This window comes from Pangasianodon hypophthalmus, chromosome 20 (genome assembly GCF_027358585.1).
Source record: "Pangasianodon hypophthalmus isolate fPanHyp1 chromosome 20, fPanHyp1.pri, whole genome shotgun sequence".
NCBI lineage: Eukaryota > Metazoa > Chordata > Actinopteri > Siluriformes > Pangasiidae > Pangasianodon > Pangasianodon hypophthalmus.
Window position 1 is genome coordinate 571,424 of NC_069729.1, and position 15,000 is coordinate 586,423.

Sequence of the window (15,000 nt, forward strand, 5' to 3'; positions counted from 1 at the left end):
ATATTGGGTTATATTGAATCATATTGTGTCATACTGAATCATATTGTGTCATACTGAATCATATTGTGTCATACTGAATCATACTGTGTCCTACTGAATCATATTGGGTTATATTGAATCATATTGTGTCATACTGAATCATATTGTGTCATACTGAATCATATTGGGTTATATTGAATCATATTGTGTCCTACTGAATCATATTGGGTTATATTGAATCATATTGTGTTATACTGAATCATATTGTGTTATATTGAATCATACTGGGTTATATTGAATCATATTGTGTCCTACTGAATCATATTGGGTTATATTGAATCATATTGTGTTATACTGAATCATATTGTGTCCTACTGAATCATATTGTGTTATACTGAATCATACTGTGTCCTACTGAATCATATTGGGTTATATTGAATCATATTGTGTTATATTGAATCATATTGTGTCCTACTGAATCATATTGGGTTATATTGAATCATACTGGGTTATATTGAATCATATTGTGTTATACTGATTCATATTGGGTTATATTGAATCATATTGGGTTATATTGAATCATATTGTGTCCTACTGAATCATATAGGGTTATATTGAATCATATTGGGTTATATTGAAGCATATTGTGTCATACTGAATCATATTGTGTCATACTGAATCATATTGTGTCATACTGAATCATATTGTGTTATACTGAATCATATTGTGTCCTACTGAATCATATTGTGTTATACTGAATCATATTGTGTCCTACTGAATCATATTGGGTTATATTGAATCATATTGGGTTATATTGAATCATACTGTGTCATACTGAATCATATTGGGTTATACTGAATCATATTGTGTTATATTGAATCATATTGTGTCATACTGAATCATATTGTGTCCTACTGATTCATATTGTGTTATACTGAATCATATTGTGTTATACTGAATCACATTTTGCATATTGAATCATACTGTGTTATACTGAACCACATTGTGTCATACTGAATCATATTGTGTTATACTGAATCACATTGTGCATACTGAATCACATTGTGTTATACTGAATCACATTGTGTTATACTGACTCACATTGTGTTATACTGAATCACATTGTGCATACTGAATCATATTGTGTTATACTGAATTACATTGTGCATACTGAATCACATTGTGTTATACTGAATCATATTGTGTTATACTGAATCATACTGTGTTATACTGAATCATATTGTGTTATACTGAATCACACTGTGACGTATTGAATCACACTGTGTCGTACTGAATCATATTGTAGTACAATGAATTATATAGTGCTGTATTGAACTGTATTGTATCAAATCATAGTGAATCATATGGTGTGGAATCAGATCAACCCATTTTGTATTATTATTAGTAGTAGTATTAAACAATATATATTGTAACTCACTGAATCAAATCAGTCTCTATATGCCTAAGATTTTTTTAGCACTGCAGTGGAGTGAAAAACAGAGTAAAGAGTGCCTTATATAACACACTCAGAAACCCACAAGTGACACACTCGCTCTCTCTGACACACACTCACACACACAATCTGTTCTCTCTCCGGAATGTTCTGAGAATTTGAGGAAACCTGACAGCCTGCGCTCATGTAAGGGAAAGAGAGAGAGAGAGAGAGAGAGAGAGAGAGAGAGAGAGAGAGAGAGAGGGGTGATTTTAGTGCACATCACTAGCACAGCGTGTTTTTCTTTTTCTCTTTCATTGTGACTCACATCAACATTCAACGTTTAAACCTTTTACTCTGTAACCGTGTGTGTGTGTGTGCGTGTGTGTGTGTGCGCGTGTGTGTGCATGCGTGTGTGTGTGTGTGTGTGCGTGTGTGTGCGCGGTACCTGAGCGTGAGTGTGAAGTGGAATCTCTGACGTAGACCCTTGAAGGTGATGAAGGTGTTTGGGGGGAAGCTGCGTGTGCTCATGTGACAGTACGGTTTCTCATAGGCTCCCGGCGGACACTCGCACCTGAACCCGCCCACCAACAGGTTCACACACACACCCCCGTTCTTACACACACCCGGCACACAGCGGCCTGAGCGCGACGACACCTCACACCGCTCACCTGCAGAGAGACAGACAGAGAGAGAGAGAGAGAGACAGAGAGACAGATAGAGATCAGTGGTGTGCAAATAAAAAAAGATATGCGATGATGTAGTGAGTGTGTGTTGTGGTGTCTCCAAACTCTTACTAGACTCATTAGTGTGTGTGTGTGTGTGTGTGTGCTCACATGACGGAATTTCAATATTATGCTAACATGTCACACTGTCTCCTCTATTACTTTTCCTTTCCTCCATTCTTCCTATTTTATGTGTGTCACGAGGAGCAGAGAAACTGTGTCACTGTGTGTGTGAGTGTGTGTGTGTGTGTGTGTGTGAGAAAATGTGTCAGTAGGAGTCATTATCAGTGTCTCCTCTTATTTCATCATTCTCCTTTTCCACATGTGCACACACACACACACAGCACATGTTCTTGCTCCAGAATTCATCAAACGCGTTTATAACGTAAAATAAGGTAAACATTGTACTGTGTGTGTGTGTGTGTGTGTGTGTGTGTGTGTGTGTAATGTAATATTCATCAGGAGGAGGGGGTTCATGGATTCTCTCTGCCCTCGGAAACGAGTCTTTGATGAAAATGGGGTCAGAAAAATTTAAAATGTGACACACATACACACTATATATATAAAAAAAGAACACACACACAAATATGTAAAAAAAAAAGAACACACACAAATATATAAAAAAAAGAACATGCACACACACAGAGTTAACAGTGACAATGTTATGGAAGTGTTGATAATCACAGCTCTAACAAATCACAGAGTCGTACTGAATCACAGAGTCGTACTGAATCACACAGTCGTACTGAATCACAGTGTCGTACTGAATCACAGTGTCGTACTGAATCACACAGTCGTACTGAATCACAGTGTCGTACTGAATCACAGAGTCGTACTGAATCACAGTGTCGTACTGAATCACAGTGTCGTACTGAATCACAGTGTCGTACTGAATCACACAGTCGTACTGAATCACAGTGTCGTACTGAATCACAGAGTCGTACTGAATCACAGTGTCATACTGAATCACAGTGTCATACTGAATCACAGTGTCATACTGAATCACACAGTCATATTGAATCACACAGTCGTACTGAATCACAGTGTCGTACTGAATCACAGTGTCGTACTGAATCACACAGTCGTACTGAATCACAGAGTCGTACTGAATCACAGAGTCGTACTGAATCACAGTGTCGTACTGAATCACACAGTCATACTGAATCACACAGTCATACTGAATCAGTTTGTCTAACGAATTATGTTCATTGTATGAAAATGAATACTGAATTGAGTCATAGTGAATCGTGGGGTGTGGAATCAGATCACTGACCTGTAAAGTATCATGTTGAATGATACATCACTGAGCTGTCAGAGTGTGGAGTCCCACGTTCTAAACTTTACATTCTACCCCTAAACATCTCTCTGTTCTAATGCACTGTGTGTGTTACTGCACTACAGAGTGGGCATGATTCTGTAGGGCGCAGGGGTTAGGGAGCAGGGAGACACTGGATCTAACACCTACTAATGATGGAGTACAGTGTGTGTGTGTGTGTGTGTGTGTGTGTGTGTTGTGTGTGTGTGTGTGTGTGAGAGAGAGAGAGAGATGCTTTTAATCTACTTCTCCTACACAGCCACAGTCTGAATAATTCACTCTCTCTCTCTCTCTCTCTCTCTCTCTCTCTCTCTCTCTCTCTGCGAGTGTGTGTGTGTGTGTGTGTGTGTGTCTCTGATTGATTGGCATTCTCTGTTATTTATGTGATTCTCCTCCTTCTCTCCATCTGGCTGCGTGTTCAGACACCCTCCTCCCCTCCCATACACACACTCACACACTCACACACACACAGGATCCTGGTCGAAAAAAAGGAGGCTAAAGGAGACATAGAGGAGTTACTCATCTTTCTTTTTTTGTTCCATTCTCAATATGCAAATTACTTTCTTAAAGATAATTATGCACTTTGTGCTGATTAATCGCCCCCGGCCACGACACACACACACACACACACACTCACACACACACACACACACACACACACACACACACACACACACACACTGATGCTGAGGTTCTCGAGCCAATCAGGCACATTTTACTAAATATACCATATATAATCAAAGCACATTTCACTCCGCTGATTACCTGCTGAGTGTGTGAGTGTGTGTGTGTGTGTGTGTGTGTGTGTGTGTGTGTGTGTGTGCATTTTATTTCCTGCTCCAGAGTCGGAACTTTTCTATGAACTAGGAACTCTGGAGGGGAGGCGGAGTTTGTTCTACTAATTTCTGATTGGTCGACTACACGGCTAGCTGAATCCCTGACCCTCTCTAACCCGTATCTGATGAGTGATTAATAAAGTGTGTTCGATATGAGAGACGGCGCAACACACTGTGCTAGCCATTCGGTCGCAGGGTAACCATGGCAACCAACTGGACGCAGCGCGATTCGTTTACGATGTGAAAACATTACAGCTGCTTTGTGACTCTTTAGTCATTTATCATTAACAGTGAAGAAAGTTTTTTAAACTGGGATTAAAACGTCTCACATCAGAATATGAAGTGATTTTTTTGTGAGGCTTTGTGAGGAAACACACAACACACACACAACACACACACACACACACACAACACACACACACAACAGAGCGACTAAAACACACACAAAGAACAGCAGCAGTGTTTCGTGATCCATTTATCTCTGTATAAGAGACAAAGGCATCCCGTGGGATCCTGTTCATTTTTAACACTCTTAATGATTCATACTGACAGCCAACGCACGCGCACACACACACACACACGCGTACACACACACACACGCACAGACACACACACACACTCAGAGACAGATGGAGGAGAGAGAATGTGGGACAGAGCCACTTACACCATTTACAAACACATATATAAAATATCCTTTGTATTAAAAATTAAATAAATATAGAAATCAAATGTGAACTTTATTCTGATCTGAATCACTCCTGACCTGCAGCGCTGCCGTCAGACTTTAGGCCACGCCCCCTAACTGAGTCTGCCGCTGCTATGGAGGGACGCGTGCTAAACTGGAGGCGATACACCTCCATTCACTATTAGCTACATTAGCCTGGTGGCTCAGTACGCGTCGGATTAAACGTGGCCAAACTCACAATCTCTTCTTTTCTTTTATTTATTTATTTTACAAATTTACATTACAGTCATCACTCAAACTGATGAAGGATTTTATGTGTGTGAATATTCTGAAATGTCGTTGTGAGTCACATTCAGTCAAGCCACGTTTAAATGAAGAGTGTACGTGATATTTCGGTCTTTGAGCCAGAGTTCTGAGCCTGAGTTCCTCAACACCATCGAGTGGCTCGGACTCAGTGGAAAAACAAAAGTTATGAAAACAAACAGGGAATTATTGGAGAAAACAAACAGGGAATTATTGGAGAACACTTCCTGAGTATGGATTTACAGGCGTGACGGTAAACAGTGAGGAGAAACCAAACACTCAGGACACAGAACATTCATAACGCTCACGCGAGGTCGTTTGGCCTGAAGGTTTGGTAACGCCTGAGGTCAGCATCAGGGCGACGCCCCTCTCTCTGTGTTTCGGCGTGAGGGTGTGGCTCTGAGCTCAGGCTTGGCAGTGAGTCGGGCGTTAGCGCTAAATCCACAAGTCACCTTCCACTTGCTAGCTTTGTGCTGTTAATTGTTTATTTTATGTGGTTGGTGATTTAGGGTCTCATTAAGCCGGAGAAGTGGCAGCAACTCACTGTTTGTGTGTGTGTGTGTGTGTGTGTGTGTGTGTGTTCAGCTCACTCTGCTGTGTTACTGAGTTCGGCAGTTAGATTGTCATTTGCTTTTCCTAGAATAAATTCATAACTTGTATAACTCCTGAAGCGTTCACATGGACACCAGCACATACAATACACTTTTAGCGTTTAAGCCCCGCCCACTTCCTGGACTCACCTGTGTAGTCGTGGAGACACTCGCAGGTGAACCCTCCCTCATGTGAGCGACACACGCCGTGGTTCCCGCACGGGTTGGAGTAGCACAGGTCGATCTCGGTCTCGCAGAACTCGCCGGTGAATCCGGGCGGGCAGCGGCAGCGGAGGCCTGTGATTGGCTGAATGGGGCGGAACAGGATGGTGTCGGAGGTGACGAACGGCGCGAGGCTGTCGAACTTCAGCACCGACACACACTTCATGTAGTTCTCACACGGCTCGCGCAGGCAGATGTTGTCATCGAACGGCAGGACCTGCTGAGAGGAAATGTGCGCTAGCAGGCTCCGGTTCAGGTACAGACGCTCCTGGAGCTCCTCCGAGCCAATAAACTCCGCCCCCATCAGCCCCAGGCGTGAGGCCCCGCCCCCTAGCCTGTCGCCCAGTCGGAATACGGACAGGCTGACGTTTAAAATGGCGGCGTTGACGTCTGTGTCGTCTTGGACGTTGAAGATGATGACATCTTCACGGTGGGCGGAGAGAACGTGGGCCACGCCCTCCAAGAACTCAGCCAATAGCATGGAGAGGAAGCGTTCCTGGGAGGTGTTAGCCAATCGGAGCGTGATGCTGTTGGAGAGCATTTCATCTGTGATAATGGTGACCTGCAGCAAACACTGAGCCGAGACCGAGTGAACGCCATCTGAGAGAGCGAGAGAGAGAGAGAGAGAGAGAGAGATTATATTATTATTATTATTATTATTATTATTATTATTATTATTGAACTAAGGTAACTACTTAGCTTGCTAATGCTAGCACAGTGCTACAGTCAGGTTGCTCCACTATTACAGTGTGTATTTAATCCAGTTTTTATGATAAGCTAGTGACATCACATGATCAAATTTAAATTAAGCTCCGCCCTTTTTTTTACTCCATCACTTTCTCACTTTTTTTACTCCACAAGTTTCTCTCTATCACTGTAGTGGACTTGTCAAGGGTCCCTACCTGATGACCCCTATGAAGTGTAGATGAAGGACATTAAGGGCGTGTCTGAAATCGCTCCTTATTGACTACATAGTGCATTACTGTAGGGACATTTTACATTCATATCTAAAAGAAAGAATCAGTGTGGAATATCCCACAATGCACTAGTGATAACTCCTATAGGGTAGAGAATACCCATAATGCACCTTGATGCTTGTAGGGAGTAGGGAATAGGGAGTACGCCACTATTTTAGGGCACTAGATCAGTGATAAGAGAGGGACTTGGAGAAAAAAAAACAGATTCCTTAGAATAACAAACAGAAAGGACGAAGGTCCAACACTAACGAGACACGCACACACACACACACACACTCGCGCACACACTCGCACGCACACACACGCGCACACATACACACACACTCGCGCGCACACACACACACACACACGCGCACACACACACACTCGCACGCACACATACACACACACTCGCGCACACACACACACACACACACACTGTGGCCGGACCGAGGGGCACAGACCCAAAAAACACCCCATTAATCTGCTGTTTATGCCTGGGAACAAGGAAGACACTCTGTACACAAACACACACACTCTCACACACACACACACTTTGCTCTTCAGGCCAGAGGGGAAACAAACACACACCACGTTTAATCAAATCAAAGACATCCTGCAAACACAAGACACGTCCTTCATTCACACACACACACAAACACACACACACACACTTTTCATCAATGATCAGCTTTGTGTGAAGTTCTGGATTCCAGCCACAGGGCAGGACACCACTGATACAGAGGGCAAGCAAACACACACACACACACACACACACACACACACACACACACACACACACACACACACACATACACACACACACACAGACAGTCACAGCCACAAGCGCTACATCCTATAGTGCTGCTGGGAAAATAAAGGACAGAAGAGACAGCGCAGAGACAGGAAGAGGATGGAAAATCATTAATAATGAAGTGAAGGAGTGCTTGCTCTCTCTCTCTCTCTCTCACACTCACACACACACACACACACACTTTTACTCACTCAGACACTTAGAGCCACTCAGAAATTCACACATGAGCAAGAAACACAGGAGATGTCACGCAATGCTGTGGGCGTGTCCCAAACCACATACACCCTATTCACTATATAGTGCACATAAACATCATCATCATCATCATCAGTCCACTGTGGGCACGTCCCAAACCACACGCCTGGGTTCGGTGTTTGGTCAGTACGTCACTAGAATATTCCACGTGAAAGTAATACAGCTAATGAAGAGGTTCATAATGTGTCTGTATTTTCTTTGAAAAAATAAAAATCCTACGAGGAAAAAGGAAGAAACTCGGATGCTACAGCAGCAGGAGGAGAGAAAACTTCAAAGAGAATAAGAGAGTGTGTCAGTAACGAGGGCGAAGAGCCGTGACCTACATACACCAGCGGAGCAGTTCAAAGGGAAAGTCAAGATCCTCACACACACACACACACACACACACACACATCATCATCATCTTGTAATGCAAGCACAGTGATGTTATTCTTCACAGGTCTTCTTTTTTTCTTTTGTTCATTCTTTACTTCTTTTCTTCTCTTTTGCATCAACAACAATTATTTCTGTGCGTCGTGTTCAGCTCCGTGCAAATGCAGGATTCTTTCAGGAAGAACAAATCTGCACAGAAACACACTGACTTACACACACACACACACACACACACACTCGTCTCATCCGCTCTCAGCTCACTCACTGATGAACACTAATTAATCCACACTTGTATAATTAATATTAATGAAGCTGACTGTGTTGCCCCTGGCGACCTCCTCGCCTGCGGTTCTGTGTGCGGTTCTGTGTGCGGTTCTGCGGTCACCTCAAACACACACACCCTCAGACACTGCTGGACATTGTTTTATAGAAATGTGCCTATCTGGACATTATTACACCGGGTTCAATCAACACACTGAATCACTAACTCACTGAATCACTAACCCACTGAATCACTAACCCACTGAATCACTAACCCACTGAATCACTAACTCACTGAATCACTAACCCACTGAATCACTAACTCACTGAATCACTAACCCACTGAATCACTAACCCACTGAATCACTAACTCACTGAATCACTAACCCACTGAATCACTAACTCACTGAATCACTAACCCACTGAATCACTAACCCACTGAATCACTAACTCACTGAATCACTAACTCACTGAATCACAGGCTCTATGACTTACTGACTCTCTGCCCCACAGAAAATCTGACCTATCAAATCACTGACTCTCTGATTCCATTGAGTCACTGACTCACTCCCTGACTCTTTGACCCACTGACCCTCTGACTAATTGCACCGAGTCAACAACTCACTGACTCACTGACACACAGAATCCAGGAGTCTCCAACCCACTGACTCTCTGACTTAATGACCCACTGAGTCACAGACTCTCTGACTTACTCCCTGAAGCTTTGAATCACTGACTGACTGACTCATCAACTCCTTGACATACTGACTCACCAAGTCACAGACTCACTGAATCACTAGATGTACAAAAATAAAAATCAGAGCTGCTGATTAAAAAAAATCTTCCAGTAACATATGCATCTGTCTGAGATGACTAAGATCTCAACTATGTGTGTGTGTGTGTGTGTGTGTGTGTTATTTTTCCATTAAATGACACCCCAACTCTTCCCAAAACTCCCCACTGGGTGTCGTACCCATAGAGACCGCAGCGTTGCCGGGTGGCCAGACGTCATGGGAACAGAGTTAGAAATCTCTTCCACCTGAGCTGCAATCAGTGCGCTCAGCAGGGGGGATAATCAAACCTCGCGAACCAATCAGTACGCAGGAGCAGCAAACCCACTGCAATAAGCAGTAAGACCTCATCAGAGCTGAGAGCAAAGTACAGGTTAGAGCTCACACACACACACACACACTCAGACACACTCAGTTACACAGATACACACTCAGATACACTCAGATACACACTCAGACACACACACACACACACACACACTCAGACACACTCAGATACACACTCAGACACACACACACTCAGACACACACACAGATACACACTCAGACACACACACACTCAGACACACACACAGATACACACTCAGATACACACTCAGACACACACACACACTCAGACACACACACACACTCAGACACACACACAGATACACACTCAGATACACACACACACACACACACACACACTCAGACACACACACACACACACACTCAGACACACACACACACTCAGACACAAACACACAGACAGTCAGCCAAGACGACAGGAACAACAGGAAAATGATGATATGACGATGTGTCCAACTCCATCACACACACCTCACTCTGCAATACACCGTATAACTGTCTGTCTACCCATCTACACCTGTCTGTCTGCTCATCCGTCTGTCTCACTGTCATCTACACCTGTCTGTCTGCTCATCCGTCTGTCTCACTGTCATCTACACCTGTCTGTCTGCTCATCTGTCTGTCTCACTGTCATCTACACCTGTCTGTCTGCTCATCTGTCTGTCTCACTGTCTATAATTCTTCATCTCCATCTGTCTGTTCATCTACATCTGGGATAAAGGGAAATCCACCCTGTTACCTCTCTGTGACTCCTGCAGGACCTGCTCTGACCACATTCACTATGTGTGTGTGTTTGGGGGGGCGGCGCTTGCTGATTATTATGGGATGCCCTGCAAACTCAGACAATAGACTGAGCTCCCACGGGTGGTGAAGGGCGTCGTGTCATAAATACACACCTAGTGTGTGTGTGTGTGTGTGTGTGTGTGTGTGTGTCCTGTTGGTCAATATGTGTGTGGCTATAAATGAGTATAAATGACCTCAGAGCTGCACGTGAGAGTATTTGTGTGTGTGTGTGTGTGTGTGTGTGTGTGTGTGTGTGTGTGAGTGAGAGAGAGAGTGTGAGTGTGTGTGACCTTGCAGGGGACATCCTCAGTAGCTGCTTAGAGAAATACAGGATGTAATTCAGTAGAATATGACTCAGTAGAATATGATTCAGTAGAGTGCGATTCAGTAGAATGTGATTCAGAAGAATATGATTCAGTAGAGTGTGATTCAGAAGAATATGATTCAGTAGAGTGTGATTCAGAAGAATATGATTCAGTAGAATGTGAATCAGTAAAATATGATTCAGTAGACTGTGATTCAGTAGAATGTGATTCAGTAGAATGTGAGTCAGTAGAGTGTGATTCAGTAGAGTGTGAGTCAGTAGAGTGTGATTCAGTAGGGTGTGAGTCAGTAGAATGTGATTCAGTAGAATGTGATTCAGTAGAGTGTGAGTCAGTAGAGTGTGAGTCAGTAGAGTGTTATTCAGTAGGGTGTGATTCAGTAGAGTGTGAGTCAGTAGAGTGTGATTCAGTAGAGTGTGATTCAGTAGAGTGTGATTCAGTAGGGTGTGAGTCAGTAGAGTGTGAGTCAGTAGAGTGTGATTCAGTAGAGTGTGATTCAGTAGGGTGTGAGTCAGTAGAGTGTGATTCAGTAGAGTGTGACTCAGTAGAGTGTGAGTCAGTAGAGTGTGAGTCAGTAGAATGTGAATCAGTAGAGTGTGAGTCAGTAGAGTGTGAGTCAGTAGAGTGTGATTCAGTAGAGTGTGAGTCAGTAGGGTGTGATTCAGTAGAGTGTGAGTCAGTAGAGTGTGATTCAGTAGAATGTGATTCAGTAGAGTGTGATTCAGTAGAATGTGAGTCAGTAGAGTGTGATTCAGTAGAATGTGAGTAAGTAGAGTGTGAGTCAGTAGAGTGTGAGTCAGTAGAGTGTGACTCAGTAGAATGTGAGTCAGTAGAGTGTGACTCAGTAGAATGTGAGTCAGTAGAGTGTTATTCAGTAGGGTGTGATTCAGTAGAGTGTTATTCAGTAGAATGTGAGTCAGTAGAATGTGATTCAGTAGAGTGTGACTCAGTAGAATGTGATTCAGTAGAATGTGAGTCAGTAGAATGTGATTCAGTAGAGTGTGATTCAGTAGAATGTGATTCAGTAGAGTGTGATTCAGTAGAGTGTTATTCAGTAGAATGTGAGTCAGTAGAGTGTGATTCAGTAGAATGTGATTCAGTAGAATGTGAGTCAGTAGAGTGTGATTCAGTAGAGTGTGATTCAGTAGAATGTGAGTCAGTAGAGTGTGATTCAGTAGAATGTGAGTCAGTAGAGTGTGATTCAGTAGAATGTGATTCAGTAGAATGTGAGTCAGTAGAGTGTGATTCAGTAGAGTGTGATTCAGTAGAGTGTTATTCAGTAGAATGTGAGTCAGTAGAATGTGATTCAGTAGAGTGTGACTCAGTAGAATGTGATTCAGTAGAATGTGAGTCAGTAGAATGTGATTCAGTAGAGTGTGATTCAGTAGAATGTGATTCAGTAGAGTGTGATTCAGTAGAGTGTTATTCAGTAGAATGTGAGTCAGTAGAGTGTGATTCAGTAGAATGTGATTCAGTAGAATGTGAGTCAGTAGAGTGTGATTCAGTAGAGTGTGATTCAGTAGAATGTGATTCAGTAGAATGTGATTCAGTAGAATGTGAGTCAGTAGAGTGTGATTCAGTAGAGTGTGAGTCAGTAGAGTGTGATTCAGTAGAATGTGAGTCAGTAGAGTGTGAGTCAGTAGAATGTGAGTCAGTAGAGTGTGATTCAGTAGAGTGTGACTACAGCTACATTCTTCACATTTCTGCCTATTATGGGATGGAGAAGAACAGCCACGGTGACCTGAGTGTCCTCATGAATGTCCACATTAGCATATTAAACACACACACACACACACACACACACAGACAGACACACACCCACCCCAGTGGGTCAACATGCTGCACGCCTCAACAGTTCTTGTGTGTGTGTGTGTGTCTCTGTGTGTGTGTGTGTGTGTCTCTTTGTGTGTGTGTGTGTGTGTGTGTGTGTGTGTGTGTGAGTGATTGGCAGCAATGGGACTTTCGCCTTGTATTTGCTGAGAGCAGCTGAATAAGGAAGATGTCACATCCACCCACCCTACCCACACCACACACACACACACACACACACATGCACACACACACACACACGCACACACACACACACACACACACACGCACGCACCATCTGCCCAGTTAGCAACAAAAACTAGCAACACTGTTAAACAATTTGGTATCTCTCTTATTGTCCAAAAATCGACTAACAGGGAAATCTATTCACCTTCATCCTCATTAAAAATACCACAATCTACATATATACATGAATATGCAAATTAGAAACGGCCTATATCCTCTCTGATATCATGAACATTAGCTAACGCAGATAGCCAGTTAGCTAACTGGTAGTAAACTAGCCGACATCAGTCAGAGTTCAGAGCTTGTTTCAGATTTCAGATTTATTTCGGCAGCACAAACCTGTCAGGATATGAACATCTCAACGTTACCAAGGCAACCAACTTTGAAATTCATGTCGTGTTTAGAAATACAAACTGATTTAATACACAGGTGATTTATATATATATATATATATATATATATATATATACATATATATATATATATAAACACAGAGTTGGCTAATAAAAAAAACCTGAAACTTCACTTTTAGCTAGCTAGCATCCGGAAAGCTTTAACAAGCTATGTTAAAAATAACGAGCTGGATAGTGTCACTGTGACATTCAGTTCTGTGTTTGTGTTTCTGTTCAAAGCACAAATTTAACTTTAGCTTAAAAACATGGATGAAAATGTAAACACTGATTTTTATGGCTTCTATAAAAGTTTCGGTATCCTCCCATGGCGAGCGTACGCCTAAACAAAAACCCCAAGGTTTCGGGTCTCACAGGGGTTTTATGAGATGGAGACCAGGTACAGAGAACTGAGACAGTCTTTACTACAAACTGACAAAATCCTGAACCTGTGAGACGAAATATAATCTCAAAAGAGCTGCACGTGAGGATCAGGGCTGTGAAGTTTACGCTACATTTTAAATAAAGTCGTCTCTTCACCACGTTAACTAGAAAATTCCACATTAAAAGTGCACTCTTGTGATATTCACCAGTTTAGAAGATGAAATTCTTCTCAGAGTTAGCTACAACAACACTCCAACGGTTAGCTGTGTTAGCGGTTGAAGCTAAACGTAAACAGAGTGTAATTTTAGTAGTACAGAGATTTTTCTTGGTAATTTATCAACACATCTGAGGTAAATGTTGACATTCTGGATAATTCTGTCTCATTTCTGCTCTCACTGTGTCTTTATAATGTCTATAAACCGCCGTGTGACAGCTAAACCCAGTCGTTAGCTAGGATATACTCAACATCCATTTTGTGTTCTCTTCACTAACAGAGTTTGACTTCTTTCTTATATCAAAATCTATTTCTATTCAGCAGTTCTACTTAAATACGCAATTAAATGATATTTTATGGTTTAGTTGGTTTAGTGGCTGTGAGATTTTCAGATTCCTTCAACATTCAGGCTGATGTTAATTACAGAACCTTTGCTAATTCAGCCGTCTCTGAGTGTGTGCTAGCTTCTTCAAGAGTTTCTTCACTGCCTTATTATGTCTTACACTTTATTTTGCACTTTAGTGATCGCAGATAACTACTAAGCTACCTCGCTATTTCATTCCTATTTTGCTTACTTCAGTAAAAACCCCTCAGTGTAACGCTAGCCAGCGATATTTAATATTTTGCTAAATGCTCAGTCAGTGGTTATTTGTAGTCCGCATCACTTCCAGTCTATTTGAATTTGTTAGTAAGTTTGGCGACAGCGTGGTGTGTGATGTGCTCGCCATGTTTCCCGTTAAAGTCCATCACAATCTTGCAACAGCTTCTCGATCCAGCCATGAGAACGATTTCAATACGTTCTTCTTTTGTCAAAGGTGTTCTTAAAGGCTATCTGAAAAAATAAATATATAATATGAACTAAATATAAAAAATATATGGAAATTTCTGGGACACGCTGTAGATAACCATTGCCAGTGGAACAGTATCTGTGATGTCACTGGGGGTGGAGCTACTTGATTAGAAGACCA

General features: G+C 42.4%; 1 protein-coding gene across 1 annotated transcript in view; it reads right to left on the bottom strand.

The window, feature by feature from the left end:
* celsr2 (cadherin, EGF LAG seven-pass G-type receptor 2) overlaps nt 1–15,000 on the bottom strand; it is a 47,566-nt gene that overhangs the window by 23,137 nt on the left and 9,429 nt on the right. Inside the window, exons 2-3 of the mRNA XM_034314210.2 lie at nt 6,016–6,687; nt 1,860–2,082 (exon numbers count right to left, since the gene is read on the bottom strand). Of these exons, the coding sequence (XP_034170101.2) occupies nt 1,860–2,082; nt 6,016–6,687 (895 nt within the window). The remainder of the gene's footprint in view (nt 1–1,859; nt 2,083–6,015; nt 6,688–15,000) is intronic.